The 22,604-nt window shown below is 37.1% G+C and overlaps 2 protein-coding genes across 3 annotated transcripts in view; one reads left to right on the forward strand and one right to left on the reverse strand.

Moving 5' to 3' along the window:
- Positions 1–22,604, forward strand: part of zfand6 (zinc finger, AN1-type domain 6) — a 131,034-nt gene that overhangs the window by 78,537 nt on the left and 29,893 nt on the right. The window contains exon 2 of the mRNA XM_073906209.1: positions 20,838–21,039. The gene's annotated coding sequence lies outside the window, so the exon portion shown is untranslated. The remainder of the gene's footprint in view (positions 1–20,837; positions 21,040–22,604) is intronic.
- The window catches only part of mthfs (5,10-methenyltetrahydrofolate synthetase (5-formyltetrahydrofolate cyclo-ligase)), a 32,994-nt gene that overhangs the window by 2,685 nt on the left and 7,705 nt on the right, over positions 1–22,604 (reverse strand). For both annotated transcript variants that reach the window (NM_001386413.1, NM_001386414.1), the window contains 1 exon segment: positions 20,796–21,060. In NM_001386413.1, coding sequence (NP_001373342.1) covers positions 20,796–21,060 — 265 coding nt within the window.

Here is a 22,604-nt window from a genome sequence, read left to right on the forward strand (position 1 = left end):
TGCTAAATGTAAGTTCACCAAATGCGGTTCATTTTTAAAAAAAAGGCTACTTTTCTATTCAAAAACCCATCTGTTCATAAATGTTCTGTGCTGTACACAAACAAATAGATTAAACCAATAGATTTTTAGGGAGCTCAACAACAGCAACAAACACTTTGTAGAAATGCATTTGTATGTAAACTGAATTTGGTTGGATGCAACACACAAAGCTACACATGGATTTACATTGCAAGCGCACTGGAAATAAATAATCTACAAATTCGCCAGTTTTTGAAGACAAACAATACATATGACAACCGTCAGACAGTCTGATTTATTGGTTTACATAAAACGCCTTACGAGTCTGAAATACAAACACAAGCAAAACAAAACCATTAAATATTGATATCAACGGTGCGAACGTCTCTCAATATTTCACTCTGGGCTCAGTTCTAATAAGCCTGTCTTCAGCTTTCATTAATAATGTATCTAGGCGGAACAGGAGTATATTGCATACGCATTAGAAACAAGCTGCTTTAAATAACAAAACAAGACAGTATGATGTTAGTGTTTATTATTAATGAACCAATCAGCCCGTCTCCAATGCATAAACAAGACAGGGTATATATATACCATCCTACTCAAGCAATCGCAGATCTTTTACTTTTTTTTACTTCTGCTTATTAGGGCTGAATGATAAATTGACATAAAATTGCATTTGCGATTTGTGGAAATATAAATTTTTATCATCTAATTTCAAATTAACAATAATCTACGTATAACTAAAAAGTTATATTCTCTGGTTTTTAATTATTTTATTTCATTGACATGCCAGCTAGGAGGGTCATTTAACTTTTCCCTTGCTGACTACAGACTAAGCCAAAGTGATGCAATTATCAGTTTCACAGCATGGGGTGTCTATTGTTTTCTCTTTTCGATCAAATGGTCAGGCGGTTTCTGTCTCCAGAACATGATGAGATCAATGCCTGAAAGAGCAGTTTACCCTGCCGACCACAACGCTTAATTTGCATGCTTTGTTTAGCCAAATCCCCTCCTCCTAAGAACACAATATAGACTAATTCAGACTAATTGAGACTTGTGAGAGACTTGTGAAAGAACTTGCAGACTACGGACCTCTAGTAGGCTCTTGCAGACACATTGAACATCTTGAAGACGCTGTATGACTGCAGATTAACCAACACGTCTCAATAAAGGAATTCTGCTGGTTTCGAGTCTCCTGGATTGGGTTCTCTCTTCTTCTTTCCGCTCATTTATTTTTTTTTACAACAACTTGGGAGTCTCCTGGACTGGGTTCTTCTCTTCTCTTTTCCGCTCATTTATTTTTTTTTACAACAGATTGTATTGCACCTTGTGAGGAAAGTACAGTGGTGTGATCAGTAGTAAATCTCCTCCAGAAGGCCAGAGGGCGCTCTTTCTCTCTCACGAGTACCACAGAACAACCAAATATAGGGTTAAGTCTAGATCGGATATGCGGATAGTGCGATATGCACATTAAAATAGCAGCATTGCTTTATGACACTGTATAACAATAATTGATAATTTTACAGCACTGTGACAGTTGGGTTTAGGGTTGGGGGTAGGCATTAAAAAATACAATTTATTGGGTAATTTAATAGATAACATAAATAATACTTGGTACAACTAATGTTTTTACGTTACTGTGACGGTTGGGTTTAGGGTGGGTGTAGACGTTAATAAACTACAGTAAATGGGAAATTGAATAAATAATATAAATAATTCTCGTTAAATTCCCGTTGCAAACGTATCCGATCTAGCAACAACCAAAAGGGATGGATGATAACAATGGCTGTTTCTCAATATGCATTCTTCAGCGATCTTGCGTCCTCGTGTTCTCATGTAACGTCATCATCAGCTGCCAAAGTTCAGTTCCAATACTCAAGACCGCAAGAACAGAGAATGCGTGAAACTTCTCAGGATGTGTTCATGATAGAGGGCGCATGGATGCAGACTTGAGCACCAATCTCGCTCCAGAAGTCATTGCGAACTGAAGGTTGGAAGCGCAGCATTTTATATAGGTTTCTTATCAAAGATCAGAGATATAACTTATTTATCTCAGGAGTTTCCCGATATATAAAAACATTACCATGAAAATCTTAATAAATGATTAAACACATTAAGAATGTTTATTTGCTGTAATTTGTAGTTTTATTTATATTGTGCAACGTATCTTTGTAAAACAATAAATCATTGAATGAATGCTGTATTAATGGAAAAAAAGGTCTGAAGATGCGTAAGGGTCATGTGACCATCAGGAAGAGCGTATCATCTCATTTCTTACAGGACGCGTTCTCTGTTCTGGCGGTCTCCCGAGTTTGTTCTTTCGAGGACACCTAGCAAGACCGGTCTTCACAAGAATGTAAGATCGTTCTCTGCATTTTTGGAATTGAGAAACAGTCATTTATTTTCTTTCTGATCTGATACAAAGTATTTCAACACAAGTATCGTTGATATTTATACCGATACTTCAATGAAATACTTTATAGTGATTTTATAATGTTTTTTTAATCACTGACAGTATTGTTATAAAAAAATGGACATGATTCCTTTTTAAATTTATTAGAATTACAAAAGATTATTAATTAAACAAAAAATTGACTAGCCGATATAACTAGCTCTAAATACAAGCAATAGTTAAAAAGTATTGAAGACATGTACATTCATTAGATACACCTTACTAATACCGAGTTGGACCCCCTTTTGCCATAATCGTTTATGGCATAGATTCAACAAGGTACTGGAAATATTCCTCAGAGATCTTGGTCCATATTGACATGATGGCATCATGCAAGCCCCACTCACAGTGCAAGTGATTCGCAGCAGCAAAATGACAGGCGACCGTTTATTTTAATGGAGAGTGAGTGACTGCCGGCGAGCTCAGTCTACGCGAGCAACAGTGACCTTTGGCAACCAAGTGGGCATGTCAAGTGATGCAACAAAGTTGAGAATCCTTCAACTTTATGCAAATAAAGAGCGACTTTTTTTGAGCAACAGCCAATAGGAGAACCAGTAGAGCGCAGTTCCTCTCTTAGCTCAGGCAGAGGCCAGTTGTATTCCCCGTGCAAGAGACAAAGTCGCAGCTTTGTCAGCTGCACATCCATGATGCGAATCTCCCATTCTACCACATCCCAAAGGTGCTCTATTGGATTGAGCTCTGGTGTCTGTGGAGGCCATTAGAGTACAGTGAACTCATTGTCATGTTCAAGTAACCAGTCTGAGATGATTCGCACTTTATGACATGGCGCGTTATCCTTCTGGAAGTAGCCATCGGAAGATGGGTACACTGAGGTTATAAAGGAATGGACATTGACATCAACAATACTCAGGTAGGCTGTGGTATTGACACAATGCTCAATTGGTACTAATGGGCCCAAAATGTGCCAAGAAAATATCCCCCACACCATTACACCACCACCAGCAGCCTGAACCGTTGATACAAGGCAGGCGGGATCCATGCTATCATGTTGTTAAAGCCAAATTCTGACCCTACCATCCGAAAGTTGCAGCAGAAATTGAGACTCATCAGACCAGGCAACGCTTTTCCAATCTTCTATTGTCCAATTTTGGTGAGCCTGTGCCAACTGTAGCCACAGTTTCCAGTTCTCAGCTGACAGGAGTGGCTCCCACTGTGGTCTTCTGCTGTTGTAGCCCATCTGCCTCAAGGTCTGTCTGGCACCAACAATCATGCCACGTTCAAAGTCACTTAAATCACCTTTCTTCCCCATTCTGATGCTCAGTTTGAACTGCAGCAGATCGTCTTGACCATGTCTACATGCCTAAATGCATTGAGTCGCTAATTGGCTGATAAAAAATTTACGAGCAGTAATAGGATAGGTGTACCTAATAAAGTGGCCGGTTGAATATATGTGGTATTTGCGTGTTTATCATAAGCAGCATTTACTACAAAAGAAGCCATAGTTCAATGAGAAGTTGTACGAAAATGGCTTTTAATATCGCAAAATGTTTATTTGCGATTTGCCTATCACAAGATGATACTGCATGTGATATTTTGCGTAGCTTGGCAGAAAACTATGGCTCTGTGTAATAAACACTGTAAAAATGCGCAGCTTTCCAATTTATGTGATTCGTTTTTTTTTTTCACATTTATTGATGCTTCTGAATTGCATGATGGGATCTTAATCTTTCTTTCAACACCTTTTAACCTTGAAATGTTGGAAAAAGTGGCTTTTATGAACATTTGTATTAAAGTGATTGGGGTTGGTGTTGTAATAAACTGCCAGTACATTTTCTGTAATTTTACAGACGTATTTCTCTATATATTGTTTCTTTTATATTATTTAAAACTACTAAAATGTCAATAAATGTCACTTTGTCAAACTGTAGAGTTGAATTTTCAACATCAACAGTCTACAGAGCAGAGATCGACATCCCATAATGCAATTCACAACCATAAATAAATGGAAAACACTTGTGAATCACAAAATACAGAAACTGTTCAGTAACAGAGATTTTATGTTATTGATTACAGAGCCAGTTTTATAGACAAGTGCGTGCACACACAGAAAAAAATTGCATGCAATCATTCAGCCTTTCTTCTGCAAAACTTCTTTCTAAAGCTGCATCTCTAAGAAACATCTGAGACTCGGCAGTACCTCAAATCCTCGTTTTGTCCCTAAATTGCCCAAGGCTTCAATCTGAAAGTGCATCAGTCCTTTGCAGGATTTCAAACAAATCTGCTCTCCTCTGATCTCTTCATCTCATCTGTTCACCTGTCCATCACAGTTCACAATCCTCAGGTGTAAAAGAAAGCTTTTAAAGGAACACAAGAGTGTGCAGATGGGAATTCCTTAGGGTTTTTTTGTTTGTTTGTTTGTTTTTGATGAAGAGAAAGCTTATATGTATACTTTTTTTTTAATCATGTCATTTTATGCTGAGAAAATGAGATATGTACAGTTGAATTCAGAATTATTATATTTTCCCCCAATTTTTGTTAAAAGGAGAGAAGATTTTTTCAACACATTTCTAAACATTCATTCATTCATTCATTCATTTTCTTGTCGGCTCAGTCCCTTTATTAATCCGGGGTCGCCACAGTGGAATGAACCACCAACTTATCCAGCAAGTTTTTACGCAGCAGATGCCCTTCCAGCCGGGAAAGAGAAACATCCACACACATTCACACACACACTCATACACTATGGACAATTTAGCCTACCCAATTCACCTGTACCGCATGTCTTTGGACTTTGGGGGAAACTGGAGCACCCAGAGGAAACCCACGCGAAGGCAGGGAAAACATGCAAACTCCACACAGAAATGCCAACTGAACCGAGGTTCGAACCAGCGACCTTCTTGCTGTGAGGTGACAGCACTACCTACTGCGCCACTGCCTCATTTCTAAACATAACAGTTTTAATAACTCATTTCTAATAACTGGTTTACTTTATATTTGCCATAATGACAGTAAATGATATTTTACTAGATCTTTTTTAAGATACTAGTATTCAGCTTAAAGTGTCATTTAAAGGCTTAACTTTGTTCATTAAGCAAGTAATGGTAATTAGGCAAATCGTTGTTTGAAGATGGTTTATTCTGTAGACAATTGAAAAAAATTTATATAGCTTAAGGGGGCTAATAATATTGACCTTAAATTGGTTTAAAAAAATGAAAAACTGCTTTTATTCTAGCCAAAATAAAACAACAACAAGACTTTCTCCAGAAGAGAAAATATTGTACTGTGAAAAATTCCTTGCTCTGATGAACATCATTTGGGAAACATTAGAAAAAGAAAACAAAATTCACAGGAGAGCGAATCGTTTTGACGTCAACTGTTTATAGACAGTTATAGTCAAAATGATTAGCCTTTCTGTGATTTTTTTTTTTCCTTCTTTTCTAAATATATCTCCTAAGGTGTAAGATTTGTAAACACATTTTTTAAGCATAGTAGTTGTAATAACTAGTTTGCAATAACTTTTTGTCTTGACAGGGTGACAGTATTCTTCTATTAATTGGGGGCCGAGCACCAGAATGGTGCATAGACCCTAATGGAATTGCTCCGTTTCTTCTTCTTCTTCTTCTGTTTCTTCTTCTCTAAACATGCGCGAAAACTCACAAAACTTTCCACATGCGCCAGAAGGGACAAAAAGTTACATTTGTTGAAGGTTTCGGAAGTGGGTGTGGCAAAATAGCTTGGCAGCATCACCTATGCACTTTTGTCAGAGTGGCCCCCCAGGCTACGATTCACGCACACATATGAGAATTGGCGCACACATCAAACATGCCAATACCTACAAAAAAAAGTCTCTTGAAGCAAATATCAAACCCAAAAGGAAGTGTGATATTTTTAACTTCCTCTGCCGAAAAAGTGCAGTTTTTGCCATTTTGGCATTGTATTTTATTGAGCAGAACTTCGTTATTCTAGGAGTTTTATCAGATCAACACCAAAAATAGGTATTGTCATCTAAAGGCCTCGACAAGGTTAAAATGCGAAGATTTTTATCAAAGGCCGTGTCTGTGGCGGCCTCATAAACTTTGATGTTTCGCCAAGAAACAGGTTTTTATGCAACTCAGGCATGCATCGTCCAAATCTGCCTCAAACTTCACATGTTTAATAACAGCCCTGACCTGAACATGAAATGTCATCTTCTACAGTGTAACAAACTCCTTCTAGAAATACTTAAAACCCAGCCACATAATGTCTGATCTGCCTGAAAATTCACGTTCGATGAGATTCTTCTCCTGAAGAAATCTACATGCCAATACTGAGTCACAGTCATACCTGCTGACAGAAGGAAGTTAGGCAGAAATCTATTGTCCACTGTTCTCTGTCATTCTAAGGCCACCGGGAGGTGGTGAGCCCGGATGCAAGGTCCCTTTCATTGCTGCTTGCAGCTTTAATTATTATTTCTTCTTCTCTAAAACAAACCTCAGTTTTAATGCTCAAACTCACAAAACTTTGCACACACACCAGAAGTGGCGGACATTTACGTTTGTTATAGGTTTCGGAAGTGGTTGTGGCAAAAGAGCTCGACAGCGCCACCTATACACTTTTGACGAAGTGGCACACATACCGAATATGTTATACACATCAAACATGCCATACAAAAAAGTCTCTTGGAGCAAAACCTGAAACCCAACAGGAAGTCAGATATTTTTTATTTCCTCTGCCGAAAAAAGTGCAGCTTTTGCCATTTCCAGACATTGTCCTTTAACAGGAAATTGTTAAGAGTGTATGTACATTTTAATCTAACTATCTTGCTATAACTTAAATTACACCAAAAAAAACAAAAAAAAAAAAACATTTATATTAGCTCTACTACACAAATATGTATGGTTAGGGACTGCCATTTAGCAGAATATGTTAAATGAAGTTCATGAAGAACTATCTTCAAATTGTGCTTCAAATAAAAACCAATACACACTTTAATACGAACACAAAAGCTGAATTTGTGACTGACTCATTTCATGAACTGTTAATCATACACACCACTAACATCTGCATCTACAGCTACAATACAAAAAATATGAGAGTCATTCCAAATGGATGGTACAGTTCATTAAGTCCAAATGTTTGTTGGATTCATATTAAAAACTTGCTTTGATTTACAAGCGGGGCAGTTTGACCTTAAAGCAAGGCAGTGAGCAATGGAGTGTTATTGCGGGATTAAATGCTATCGGAGCGCCTCAATCAGACACACCAGCAGATAGGCAATGAAGTGCACTTCGCTGGATTCAAACCATTCAGTCTTGCTAGCACTTAGTGTCACGGTGATGTACTACCAATACAAGCATGCAAAGATTGTTCAGCACACACACACACCTGACATTTTCATCTGAGCTCATCGCAACATTTCATGCAACATTTCAAGTCAAATCCCATTCGACTGCTTTAATCATGCAATGCAATAGAAAGAGTTCATTAACAATTGCCCATATAGCTCGCGATACAATGTTGATTTCCATTCATTTATGCTTTCAGATTGCTTTATGGGGCCTTGATCTCTGCTCTGATAAGCTACTGTTGAAAATTGGATGGCATTTTAGTGGCACAATCATAGTTTAAAGCAGTTTAAAGGGCCATGAAACCCCCTTGTTTCAGCAGGGTGTTTTCACACCTCTACTTTGGAAAAAGTCAGAAAAGTGGGCGTGTCCAGCTCTGTTTAGGGAGGAGTGTCGGAGGAACTAAAATGGGATGGTGTGGGAGTGTCTATTTGGGCACGCGTGAGTTTCAGAGTACACACACACACACACGGGAGAAAGTGATGGTGTTAACATGGACATCTGTAGTTGAATTATTTGCCAAATTATTAAATGGTGGACTTTAACTGCAGTTTGGCTCTTTCAATTAGGGAATTCATTCATGCCCCTCGCGACAAACAAGATATTTGATTCAAGGAACTGCTCTAAGCGTGTATTTTTCATGCAATGTTTGATTCCGCACTGCGAATGAGAGAAAAAAACCCTCCGCATTTCCCGGAAACTTAGATGCTCACAGCAGGTAGCGTCAGAAAGCCGCGTGTGTTATTCCGGTCACAAAACGCAGTGAAAACCCTACACGAGGTTAAAGTTTCGTAGTGGTGCTAACATGTTTACACTCGGTGCAATAGTTAACTTAGTTCGATACGAACAAACTGAATAAACAAAGAGCACTGGTCGCTCACTTACCAAATCTGCAGAGACAGGACAATCACCAGCAACTAGAGCCGGGTCTTTATTAAGAGGAGACTACAAGCGAATCCGGATCTGAGCGTTTGCAGATGAGAACAGCTCTCAGGTAAACAATAATCCTCCTTAGACACGCAAGTTATTGTTGTCGAGCGTCGCGTACACTGTTAATCCACGCGTGACTCCAGCTGCGCTCTCACAGAGAGAAAATGAAAACAAAACTTAACTGCAGCAAAATATAAAAGCAACACTTCACGCTTGTTTTGCCAACACAACGTGGCGTCTCTGTCATCTTAACACTGTGACAGTAATGAATATTAATGAAGTTGCACAATAGAGCGCGCTGATTGGTTTGAACCAAGCCTTACTCATGCATTAATGCATCACACTGTAAGACGTAATAAGGCCCACTCTGGCACAGACGTCCAGTCTGCACGCTGGAATACAACGCTATTATGTCATGACCGTGACGCAGCTTCAAAAATTCGTTTCAAACCGGAAGTACGAATTTGCTTGAAATAACGCAAAAACAACCAATTTACACTTTTTAGTGAAATATAGGTGTCCTAATAGTGTTTTTAGCAGTGTGGGACACATATACGACTGTCAACAGCTCAAAAAATGTGTTTTGGTGTTTCGTGACCCTTTAAGGCCTTTGGATGTAACGGGATATTATTGACTATTTAGTAAGCCTATATAACTACCAAAATCAGTGATGAAAAAGACATGTCAGTTCATTTTATTAAATAAATATCAAGTTTATGTTTATTACTATTTGTTATGATTAGTGTTTTTTACATTGGGATTTTGCATATCTTGTGTGTTTTATTAGCCCTTTTCACACATAAAGACCGTTCCGGAAAATTCCCGCTAATTTTCCGGAAAGGTCTGTATGTGTGAAAGGGGCTATCAAAACACGTGTGAACAGGCCCTTTTTGAAAATACCGATAAATTCGTTCCAGCTATTTTCCATATAGAAAAGTTGTAACATTACTGGTAATTTGCCGGAGTGCTGCGCTGTGTGAACGCAGAAGGAAGATTGCCGGAAAGAGCGCGTGCACTTCTAGAACGTGCTGACGTGAAATGTCCACTTTAGCCAATCAAAACATTCAGACACGTTCACGTCCACGCAGCTTATGAAAATAAATATTTTCCAGACACATTTAGCTGCTGGATGTTAGTCAGATAACGTTTATATGTTACTTCCTAATGCCAACTGTGTAAATTATTATCGATAAGATGCTTATGATAAGCCGTCGTTTGTTTACCTTCAAGCTCTACTTCCTTCAGTTGCTTGACGCGTCACGTGTGCCCATGAAGCAGCCCGTGAGCGCCAGCACACACACATTTCATGTACATCTCGACATGCGAAAGTGTTCCTCTATATTTTCAACGAAGCTGTTCACAATACTGATCCATCCACAGAGTTTGTAATATAGTAATGTTTACAAATACAAGCGCAGCCGTTTAGAGGCCATTTTTAGTTGATGATGTCAGAATTTACCGGTATTTTGAAATGGATGTGTGAACGGTCTTTTCCGGAAAAATTCTGTAACAATCTCGTGGGACCAGTGCTATTTTGAATTTACCGGTAAAGTCGTTCCGTAAATTCTCCGGATATTTATCAGTATCACTGTGTGAAAGGGACTAATGTCTTATAAGATCCCTATCATAATACCATCCAGACTGTGATTGGCTGCTGGTTAAGGCATAGGCTATAACACAGAAATACCACTGGCACTTGAGGAGCTCAATTCTGTCGTGACTGCAGTTTGGTTGAGAGCTCCTGGGTTTGTCGTCATATTGCGTGACATCACAAATTATTTAGCCCCATAGATATATACACAAGATATCACAAAGGGACCCTGAGCATGCGTCAATAGCGCCGCCACATTGGTACAGTGCTCCCATGACAAATGTCATTCAACCTCACGTGAAGATGCGGGACTTTAGCACTGTCTACGGGTGTAGTGACGAACAAACAAAGAAAACAAAGCACAAAGGCAGAACATTTCATAGGTAATATTAAGTTTTTTTTCTGTTTTTGTATGTTTTGAAATTTTGTGCTAATCAGGTAACGTTATTGATGATAACAGTCACTTACTGCATTCACCATAGGACAAAGAAGCTCCAACTCGCACTAAACACTCGGCTTATGCTAGTTTTGTTGTATAAAATCAGCAAACAATGCAAAAAAAAAAATGACAACGAGATGCTGCGCTGCCAGAAACTTGTATTATAGTCGGCTAACGTTAGTGAAAGAGTCGTTCGGGGGATTCATTCACAAACGAATCGCTCCCTCCGTCAGTACGAGAAGGGAAAGCAGGAGAGGAGGTGTGTTTCAGGACATGATTAGATCAAATTTAACAGGGAGGGTGAATAGTACATTTCTGTACACACAAACACAAGCTTTTTGTCAGGAATGCCAGTGCGATCACTGATCCATCAATGTAGAAAAGTGATGTAGAATTATAATTTTTCGTAATTAGAAAAAAACATTTTACATACTTACATCCAGGAAAACTCCCGATCATAGATATATGTGTACGTATATGTGTATATCTCTGGCTTTGGTTAGCCACAGTCCTCCACTGTACCTTGGTCCCTCATTCATTTCAAAGGAGTGCTACCCTGTAGCAAGATGGCGGCGCTATTGACGCATTCCGTCCAATAGACAACAATAGGCCAGGCGACATCTAATGTATATATCTATGATTTAGCCCAAGCTAAGTATGGCTACATTTTGTCCCTAAAACGAACACAACAGGGCAGTATGACAATGTTCTTCACTCTAGCACACTAGCTAACTTGAGGAAATTCCAGTTTCTATAATAGAAATTTAGGGTAACAGAGCGGCTCAGTAGTTAGCACTGGGTCTTCACAGCAAAAAGGTCACTGGTTCAAGTCCCGGCTGGGCCAGTTGGCATTTATATGTAGAGTTTATGTTCTCCTCATGTTGGCATAGGTTCTCCAGTTTCCCCCACAGTCCAAACACATGCTATACGCTATAGGTGAATTGAATAAGCTAAATTGGCTGTCGTTTATCTGTGTGTGTGTGTGTGTGTGTGTGTGTGTGTGTGTGTGTGTGTGTGTGTGTGTATGTGTGCTTCCCAGTACTGGGTTGCAGCTGGAAGGGCATATGCTGTGTAAAACATATGCTTGAATAGTTGGCGGTTCATTCCCTGTGGTGACCCCTGATAAATAAGAGACTAAGCTGAAGGAAAATGAATGAACGAATGAATGAAACAGGAATTTCACATGGCCATGATGGGACAAAAACTTGTTTTAACATGGAAAACATACTTTTTATTGCATAAAGTCAGGACATGATGTTATACAGCATGGAAGAGCCAGGATAAAATTTTAAACTAACAGAACACAAAGTCATATACACAGAGGAAGGAGTTGTGGGTGAGTAAATTAAGAGGTAGTTTTAATTTGTGGGTAAAATATTGCTTTAATCCATGTTATTACAACACAGACTGATATAGGGTTTAAAATGCAGTCGTTTTCTTTAAAATAATGAGCCCTGAATCCAAATAACAAGAGCAGGATATCTGTATTAAGACTATTTCATGTTGACTTTAAAGCCAAACACCTCTATAGGGACAAGAAAGGCTGCGGGACGTGCCGAACTCAAGGTTACGATTTCACTCTGCAGGAGCAAAATGCACAAAAACACACTCTGTCCTCTCACACTGGGACAGTTTAGAGCGATTACACTCCTCACACAACAAAACGCATTTCAGTTTCTTCAGAAGGCCATTTTTCATTCCTCCTTCTCCCTCTCTCTTAGTTAATGCACATCTACACAAACACCCCATTAAATCAGAGTCTAAAGCACACACCGGCTTTCATCTCTCCATTATTACAAGCTCAACAGGGTGAGAGGATATAATCTGCCGTCCTGTAACACCTGCTTAGTTGTCTCTTGTTTATATTCTCCACCACATGAACACATGAGTCATTTCTTTGCTATATACTGTTGAAAACTGAATTATTAGCCCCCCGTACATGTTTTTCCCCAATTTCTGCTTAACGGAAAGATTTTATCAACACATTTCTAAACATAATAGTTTTAATAATTCATTTCTAATAACTGTTTTCTTTTATATTTGCTATGATGGCAGTAAATAATATTTGACTAGATATTTTCTAGTAAATCAAGATTCTAGTACTAAGCTTAAGGTGACATTTAAAGGCTTAACTAGGTTGATTAGGCAAGATAGGTTAATTAGGCAAGTTATTGTATAGCAATGGTTTGTTCTGTGGACAAACAAAAATAATAATTGCTTAATAATGTTGACCTTAAAATGTTTTATAAAAAATTAAAAACTGCTTTTATTCTAACCGAAATAAAACAAACAAGACTTTCTTCAGAGGAAAAAATATTATCGGAAATACTGTGAAAAATGCCTTGCTCTGTTAAACATCATTTAAGAAATATTAAAAAAAATAAAGGAAATAAATTCACAGGAGGGATAATAATTTTGACTGTAAATCAAGCTATTCTCTGAGATATACTTAAGATATAATTAGGCTGCTGATGAATTACGGAGAGAAAGCAAACTGTGTTGATGGTAAATGAGGACAATTAGAAGACAAGTGCGTTCATAAACAACCCACAGTCACAAACGCCATAAATAATAGCTGGATGCTAGAAATAGCCGGATTTATGAGCCATAATTCACTTACGGCAAATTAATTTGAGTAGATTTAATTTAATGGTAAGTTCATGACTTCATGAAGCATGGACTTGTTTGACAATGAACACTTGGTCAATGCTAAATTGCACTTAAATGAAGAATTTAGAGAGATAAAGACTCATCATACATTTATGGTCTTATTGAGAACGATTCATTGGTATAAACTGCAAAAAAACACATCTTCTAGACAATTTCTAATAATTATTCATTTCAGGTTTTGGTAAAACCAAGTCCTACACTCACAAAAAAAAAAAAAAAAGATGTTGAGCTAATTATTTTGCCCCCTTAGAAAGAGATTGTTACATTGAATAAAGAATTAATTACTAACACTCCAACTTCAACCTTCAGAACACACATTTAGACATTTTATAACCTGAAATAGCAAATCAATTATGAAAATTGTGAAATTAAAGCAATAGAGTGTATGTTGAAGCATGCTAATAGGACTTTAAATTTGCCAGTAACCTGACTTAAGCGCTTCCGGTCAACTGTATGCCAAAACAAAAATTGCAGCATTTAAGGTCAGTTTTCTTTAAAAATCAGCAATCTCCACTGGCTGAGTGATATCCGATATAAAGCAAGTCTCGGATTGTACAAGAAGCACTGCATTAAATTATATTTCCCCCCGCCATGTCTTTGTAATATGAGCATTTATTTTACCCCTGTATATTTAATGGAGCTTCTGCGCTATCTTGCCGATTCTGACGGGCGCGTGCAAGTAAACAGCTTTTATCTTGTTTTACGCTTGAGCAACTAAATGAATGCCAAAGTTTATTTAACTGAATGCATTTTAATTTTATTACAACATTGATACTAAATTACAATAACAGGTCACCGGAAGCTTATCAGTATGGTAAAAACACTAGCTCGGCATATACCCTATAGTCTAGAGATCTGGGGCCTCATGTATCAACGATGCATACGCACAAAAACTTTGCGTGCGCCAGGTTTTACGCTCACGTTTGAATTTACTATCGATGAAATGAACGTGAGAATGTGCGCTGGTCCACGCCAACTTCATGCCTGGCGTACATGCATTTCTTGTGTGTGTTTGTTTTATTTCCATCGGCGACTCCTAAAGGCAGTTGTGTTAAATTGCACACTACAAAGTTTTTTTGAGCCGTGCAATGGCAGCTGTATGAGACGGGTTCATCTGCATGTCTAGCAGGTATATAAGGTTTCCATACCATGCAGTTGACCAGCCAAACATTGAAGCGCAACTTGCAGCAGTCGCCGGTTTTCCCAATATAGTCAGAGCGATCGACTGCATGCACATTGCTATAAAGGCACTATCTGAAGATGAATTTGCCTACGTGAATCAGAAACATTTCCATTCAATAGATGTGCATATAAAATATGATGCACACACTTATTAGTGATTCCTACTTGTCTTCCTCATGATGAAGAGTAGGCAAAATCTCATATGAAGCGGGGGAAAAAAAAGAAGAATGTGTTTATCAGACGCTGGATTCGAACCACGTGAATGAGTTCATGCTTGAACGTGTCAAAACATGTTGCCATGCGCTTTAAGAGCTACGCCAATTACGCTGTTAAAGACACCACAAACTTTTACACCTATACATCTCACTATTTCTTTTTTAATTCTCTCACAGTGCGATGTTCAGACCCAACTGTGTTAACCGCGTCAGCTAAACTCTCCCACTCTATTTTTGACTTTTGTTGTTAATTCCGGAGGACGAACTTGCAAATAACACAGTTTTTCTCCGGTTTATCTCCGAAAGCAGCACCTCCAATTCAGATTCTGTTCAAAGTTTCTCTTCTTGCTTGCTTTTGCCATTGCAGTTTCATTGGGTTTTGCCAAAGTAGAGTCATTAGCATATTTATATAGGGGAGGGAGCAAGGAGAGGTTTTGCGCTCGTGCATGTTGCGCTTAGTTTCACGTTCATTCGGATCTACAAAAAGAATATGCTTGTGATTCGGCATATGCAGCGTTTCATACATCTGAATTTTTTACTGCATATGCACAAAGCTGTAAATGTGCGTACGCAGTAAAAAATTCAGATGTATGAAACACTGCGAACGCCGAATCACACGCAAATTCTCTCGCATATTTTAGTATGATTTCAACGCAAGTCTTCGTACATGAGGCCCCTGGTCGCCGCGTCAGGTAAAGATGCGCCCATATAATCTTTAAAAAGCACACGCGGCAGCTAAGGCACACTCTAGAAAACTGTCTGCGAAAAAAAAATAAAAAATTACTAATGCTTTGCTTCTAACACTTTACATACCTGAAACTTGCCTACAGCACTTATTCATTGTTACTCTTATAGTTGTGTAAACTGCTTCCTTGTCATTTGTAAGTCGCTTTGGATAAAAGCGTCTGCTAAAGGATTACACTCATGATTACAAATGATTATTGGGGCGGATCAAAATCGTTGACGTAGCACAAAACTGCAGGTGAAGTGATGACGCGTCAGTTTCTCATTATTATTCATAGCGGAGTTTTCTTTTCCTATGAGAAGAGCCTGCTTCTTAATTATTCATGACTGCGCGTGCTTTCCGAAGGCAAGACAGACCTGCCAGTGCCAAGCTGTGAGACCCTATGTTGACGACTGGGTGAGATGCGTCCACGGACCCACGGCACACAGTATTTAGCTGTTCATGAAGGGTCATATGTGTCTGTTTCCATGATCAGCAGGGTTTGTTGCATGTTTTTCCCCGTGATCCTGTCAGGGTTGATACAGCAAAGCTGTATGTGTGCAGCAAGCATTTTTGTCTGGAGAGCAGTACTAGAATTGGAGAATGGCAGACTTTGTTTTTTATCAGTTGAGTTCGTTCACAGTTAGACACATCACCGTGCTGCTGTGTTTGCCTAAATCCTCCAGATTACCAGCAGGGCTAATGGTTGAAATAGACAGGGCAAGAGAACTGCTGCACTGAGTCTGTATTCAGACCCGGGGATTGAGGGAAAAGTCCTTATTTGTAGTGTTTATATAATCAAGATTATCTTATTAACTTATTAGACTGTTGTTGGAGACCCTTACAACCAAGATATGACCCTATTTCATGTATAATATGGGCTCTTTAGAATGTAAACTATAAAATATTGCGTTTCTCCTCACGGTTTGTGTCTCATTTTGTGAGCTAACTGACAACAGTTGTTCGCTCCCCTCCTTCTCCCCTGCCCTGCTGGCCACGCCCACTTCTGGCTCTGCTTGCAGAGCTCCACCAAAGAGCATAGAATCACCAAGAGGCAACACTCTAGTGCGGTTTGGCAAACAGCCACTAGATGGCGCGGGGGCTGTTTTGGAATGAAAACTCCAATAGAACAACAGCATATTATTAGTGTGTAAAATAAACTATTAAAAGTGCTGATGATTGTGATAGTAAGTGTTGTATTGTCGTCTTTCAGGTTGTATCTCAGCTTTAATGCGCTTTTTAAAATAAATAAATAAAAAACAAAGCAGCAGCTTGCCATCGCAACAGCAATAAGATACATTGGACAGTTGATCGCTTTCACTCCAAAATGGCGGAATCCGGGGCTGTTGCTGGGCGCTACTGTTGCTATGGAACGTTCTATTGAGTGTCGCCACTTGGTCATCCTAAGCTCTTTGGCTCCACGCCCATTACGATGCATTTTTTGAGAAAATGCTGAGGTAGACTTGAACCGAAAGTGAAAGGTTTCATGGCCCTTTAAATATTTCTTAGTTCTTTTGGTCTGTTTTTGACCGTTGAGTACAATTGTTAAAATAACAGTGGTTAGCACTGTCAACTGACAGCAAGAAGGTCGCTGGTTCGAGTCCCAGCTGGGCCAGTTGGGTTTCCTCCTAGTGCTCCGGTGCCCCCCACAGTCCAAACACATACACTATAGGTGAATTGGATTAATTTAATTGGCCGAAGTGTATGAGTGTGTGTGTGTGTGAATGTGAGAGTGTATAGGTGTTTCCCAGTACTGGGTTGCAGCTGGAAGGGCATCCACTGCGTAAAACATGTCGGATTAGTTGGCGGTTCACATGAATGAATAAACTTTAATTCTAATTTAATTCAAGCACTTTCAAGGACCCATGTTACTTTTGAAGTACTTTCCAGGCCTTGAATGCATGGGAACCTTCTTAAAAGGTTATGTCTCCTAAAGAAAATGTTTGCTTTATGAATTGTAAATCAATATGTCTTGTAATAACATGGAAGTAAATGAAACATGATAATTCTTAAAGAAATAGTTTGTATGATGTCTATATAATATTATTTAAAATAGTTTACATTAGTTTAACTGTATTAGTTAGAGCACACATTTGGGTGGGAATATCTATTTATTCATTTATTTTCTTGTTGGCTTAGTCTCTTTATTAATCTGGGGTCGCCACCGTGGAATGAACTGCCAACTTATCCAGTACATGTTTTACGCAGAGGATGCTTTGGACTTGTGGGGGTAACCCGGAGGAAACCCATGCGAACATGGGGAGAACATGCAAACTCTACACAGAAATTCCACCTGACCCAGCCAAGGCTCGAACCAGTGACCTTTAAACTGTCAGGCGAGCGTGCTATCCACTACGCCACCGCGTCGCATAGTATCTATTGATTAGAGTACACATAGGCAGAGTTGTTATAATACTTAGTTTGTTTCTGAGCTGAAATCTCTTGAGGAACTTTAAAAAGCATGAGTCCAGCAGTTTGGTTTGACTTTTAATACTGTAGTCAGCACTTGTATAGGCCTTAAACTGCAATGCAGCTTGACACTGTTTTAAAGTGCAAATATTCAATCTCAAAAAGCCTCATTATGGAGAGAAATGGGAATATCCTATCGTGTGTTTGTATGTTTAATACAACAAAAAGCATTAAGATCTCAATATACTATAAATGAATGGGATGCTAAATAAAACTGCAGGATGAGAGCGCCATCTAAAGGCTAGCGTTTGTATTACGTCATACCTGCAATGGCTTCCTCATAGTATCTTTATTATAATGACAATAATATGTAAGATTTTATAGTAAAATATGCAACAGAATTTTCTTTTTTTTATGTTTTATTACTGTGAAGTCGTGAACAGTAACATATGTGTGTTAAAGGTTGATATAATCATATTAATAAAGAAATTACTAGTGATATTTCACTGTACAAATATAGTTATAAAAAATATATTAATAATAGTAATAGTTTTTATAATGCAAATGTACAATTACAATAATATATTTATGGCTGTCTTGATTTCTTTAATATTGAGGGCTTTTATTTACAGTAATTGAGCGGCTCTGGACACATTGAACTATGGGTTGATATAATGCTATTATAATAAGAAAAAGAAGTAGTATTAATAATAAAAGAAGAAGAAGAAGAAAAAGAAAAAAGAAAGAGGAAGAAAGGAGGAAAAAGAAGAAAGAAGGAAAGGGAAGATGAAAGTAAGAAGGTAAGAAGACAAGAGAAAAAAAGAAGAAAAAGAAAAGCAGGTTAGAAGAAGAAAAAGGAAGAAGAAGATAAATGAAAAAGATGAAGAAAAAAAGAAGAAAAGAAAAGGAAGAGAAAGAAGGAAGAAAAAGAAAACAGAAGAAGGTAAGAAGACAAAAGGAAGAAGGCAAGAAAAAGATGAAAAAGGAAGAAGGAGAAAGGAGGAAGAAGGAAGAAAAGAAAAAGGACGAAGGTAAGAAGGAAGAAAAAGAAGAAAGTAAGAAGACGAAGAAGATTGTAAGAAGAAGAAAAGAAGAAAAAGGGAACAAAATTAAAGAAGATGAAAGTAGGAAGATCGCAGAAGAAAATAAGAAGAAAAGAAAACAGAAGAAAAAAGAAAATAAGAAGAGGGAAGAAGGAAGAAGGTAGAAGAAAGATGAGTGTAAAAAAGAAAGAAAAAAAAGAAAGAAGTGAGAAGTTAGAAAGAAGAAACAAAAAGAAGAAAGGACGAAGAAAGTAGGAAAAATAAAAAGAAGTAAGTGCGAAGAACATAAGAATATAAGAATAAAGAAAAAGAACAAAAGAAAAAAGAAGAAAGTAAGGAAGTAAGCTAAATAAGGAAGAAGAGAGGAAGAAAATTTTCTTTTTTTTATTTGTGTATTTTAAATATTTTTGCTGTTTGCTCAAACTGCTTATTTAAAGTAAAATAGCACAATTTTTGAGATTCTTTGTGGAACAACTTAATTGTTCTATGTTCAATCCACATTTAAATAGGTGAAGTTAACTTAATCAATTGTGTTGGGACAACATGAAAGAATTATGTGGAACCTACTACTTTCTACAGTGCTGATTGACTTTTTAAAAGAAGTTAAAACAACATAAAAATGTCTGTTATCTTAACTTTTTTTGTCATTACATTGTTTAACAATGGATGAAATATATGATTATATATTCCAATCAAAAATTGTCATTATAATGGAAGTCAATAGGGCAAAAACAGCCCCCAACATAACAAAAGGGTAGTCAATTTTGAACACAAGGGTTACATTTTTTTAGTTGAATCACATCAACTTTTGTAGTTATCTCAACTTACATCAATCAAACAGTCTAAAAATATGAAGTTAAACATCACTGAAAAAAAGCCTCATTGGATAAACACAAATAAATTAAAAGAGGTTTTCCCAACTTAATTATTACTGAAAATCATAATAAATTAGGTGGAAACTAATTAATTAATGTAGTTGTAGCAAGCGGAATTCATTTGTTTAAGTTTTCACTTCTAACAGTGTTTGTATAAGTGAAGTTTATTTATAAATAAATTTTGGGAGGATCATGTGCTTATGATTGTTCACAGCTGTTCCAACTTTAACAAATGACTAATTATCCTATCAGACGATCCTTAACTTACTATAAATAACCAGACTTTTGTCATCTCAAAATCTTCGTCTTGAAGAAACCCCCTCACCCAACCCTACTTTCCCTCCTTTCAAACGAGCGTCACGGTGGCCAGTGATTAGCGCTGTTGCCTCACAGCAAGAATGCCCCTGGTTTAATTCCCTTCCAAACCAGGCGACATTTCTGTGCGGAGTTTTGCTTGTTCTCCCCGTGCTCGCACTGGTCCTCCAGTTTCCTCCCACAGTTCAAAAACAAGCATCCTAAACAATTAATCCAAAATATTCTAGCCAAGCTCTGAGTACACTTTCACAGCATCCATATCTGACACTTAGCAACAATAAGCAGGAGGGGGAGTCATGAGATCTACCTGAGCTCAAACTCCCCTCTCACCCTGCAACGGGAGGGAGCCCAGGGCTCTAGGATCTTATAAGCTCAGGGCTCTCTCCCGGTACAGCATGCTAAACAAGCTTTATTATTAACCATCAGCTAAGTGTGAATTCTTGAATTGAAAAAAAAATAGTAGAAACCTGATTAACCTATTAAAATAAGTTAAAGCAACATTACAATATTTGTTGTCTAGACTTTTCTGCCATTACATTTTTTTACAGTGCAGGGAACATTGGACACCACCACTTTTAATTAAACCCGATTGAGTTCAGTTTAGGGTAAATTTCATCGAAGTTCAGTTTAATAAACTAACCCACCTGTATCCAGAGCTTCTTCTCTGTGTTTGTCGTCATCTCCAGGCTGCCGGATGTTCCAGGCCGTGAGAGGAAGCGTTTCCATGTCCTCCATGTCCTTCAGGCGTAACATGTCCATATGAGAGCTCTTGGTGAAGTATCTTGGAATGAAGCAGGTTTTCCCTCTCCTGAAGATGTCCTGAAGGATATCCTCTGTGGCAACCTCATCGTGCATGTTTAGGAAGACGGCCACACGCTGACTGGACAGGTATTTGGGATGCCTGAACAACTAGAGATAGATAATAATGGAAAATACTTTTTTTGAGTGTGTGTGTGTGTGTGTGTGTGTGTGTGTGTGTGTGTGTATACACAAAGCAATAAAATACATTAGTGTCTCAACAGGCTGGAAATGAATGTGATGCAAAATTCAACAGCAAGATGAGAGCGCCATCTAATGGATTGTATTTTACATCACTTCATGCTTTCCTCACATTATCTTTATTATAATGATTTTAACATTATGTGAGATGTTATATTACCTCACTGCTATATAAAATCTGCAACAGAATTTATTTTCCCTATTTTATCACTCTGAAGTACTGAACAGTAACAGTCTATTAAGGGTTGCTACTATAATCATCATCATCATCATCAAAATAATAATGATAATAATATTATAATCATCATCATCATCATAATCAAAATAATAATGATAATATTTTAATAATAAGAATCATCATCATAATATTAATGTTTTTATAAAAATAATAATCATCATCATAATCATAATGATCAAAATAATAATGACAATAATTATATTTTAATAAAAAAATAATCATCATCATTATCATAATAATAATCAAAATAATGATTATAAAAATAATAATATTTAAATAATAATAATCATCATCATTATCATCATCATAAAAATAATCAAATAATGATGATATAATAATAATATTTTAATAAAAATAATAATCATCAACATAATAATCAAAATATTTATAATAAAAATAATGTTTTAATAATAATCATCATCATAATCAAAATAATGATAATAATATTTAATATTTTAACAATCATCATCATCATCATCATAATTAAAATGATGATGATAATATTATTTTTAATAATAATAATCATCATAATCAAAATAATGATGATAATGATAATAATACTTTTTAAGATTAATAATAATAAACAAAATACCATTAACATTTCACTGCAAAAATCTGGTTTTAATAACATTTGCAATAATAGTTTTTAAAAATACAACTGTACAATTACAATACTAATATTTATGGCTGTCTTAATTTATATATATATATATATATATATATATATATATATATATATATATATATATATATATATATATATATATATATATATATATATATTGAGGGCATTTATGACAGCCAATGCTGACTGGACAGGTTTTTGGGATGCCTGAACAACTAGATGTTAGTTAGGGTAATAGTTGCATGCAAACCATTTTTAAAATTGTTTACCCACCTTTTTCTGTGTGACTACTGCGCTTAAACCCTTTAACTGCCATCATAATTGTCTGCTTGACCTTTTGTCCATAGGTTATCTTAGAAAATGAGATCTTAAAATATGTAGTAGCATCAGGAACGCAATTTAACCAAAGAAATTGGTCCAAAAAAATCTTAAAGAGAAATTTTAGGTGTTAAATTATGGTTTGCACCTTATTCTGAATATGGTTATGCTACAAATAAAGCTTACCTTCAAGCGCGTGGTGAAACTGAGCGAGTGGCAGTGTTGCCAGATTGGGGGGTTTTGAATTTGATTGATTTGAATTTTTAACTGGCA

Source organism: Danio rerio, chromosome 7, assembly GCF_049306965.1.
Source record: "Danio rerio strain Tuebingen ecotype United States chromosome 7, GRCz12tu, whole genome shotgun sequence".
Classification (NCBI taxonomy): domain Eukaryota; kingdom Metazoa; phylum Chordata; class Actinopteri; order Cypriniformes; family Danionidae; genus Danio; species Danio rerio.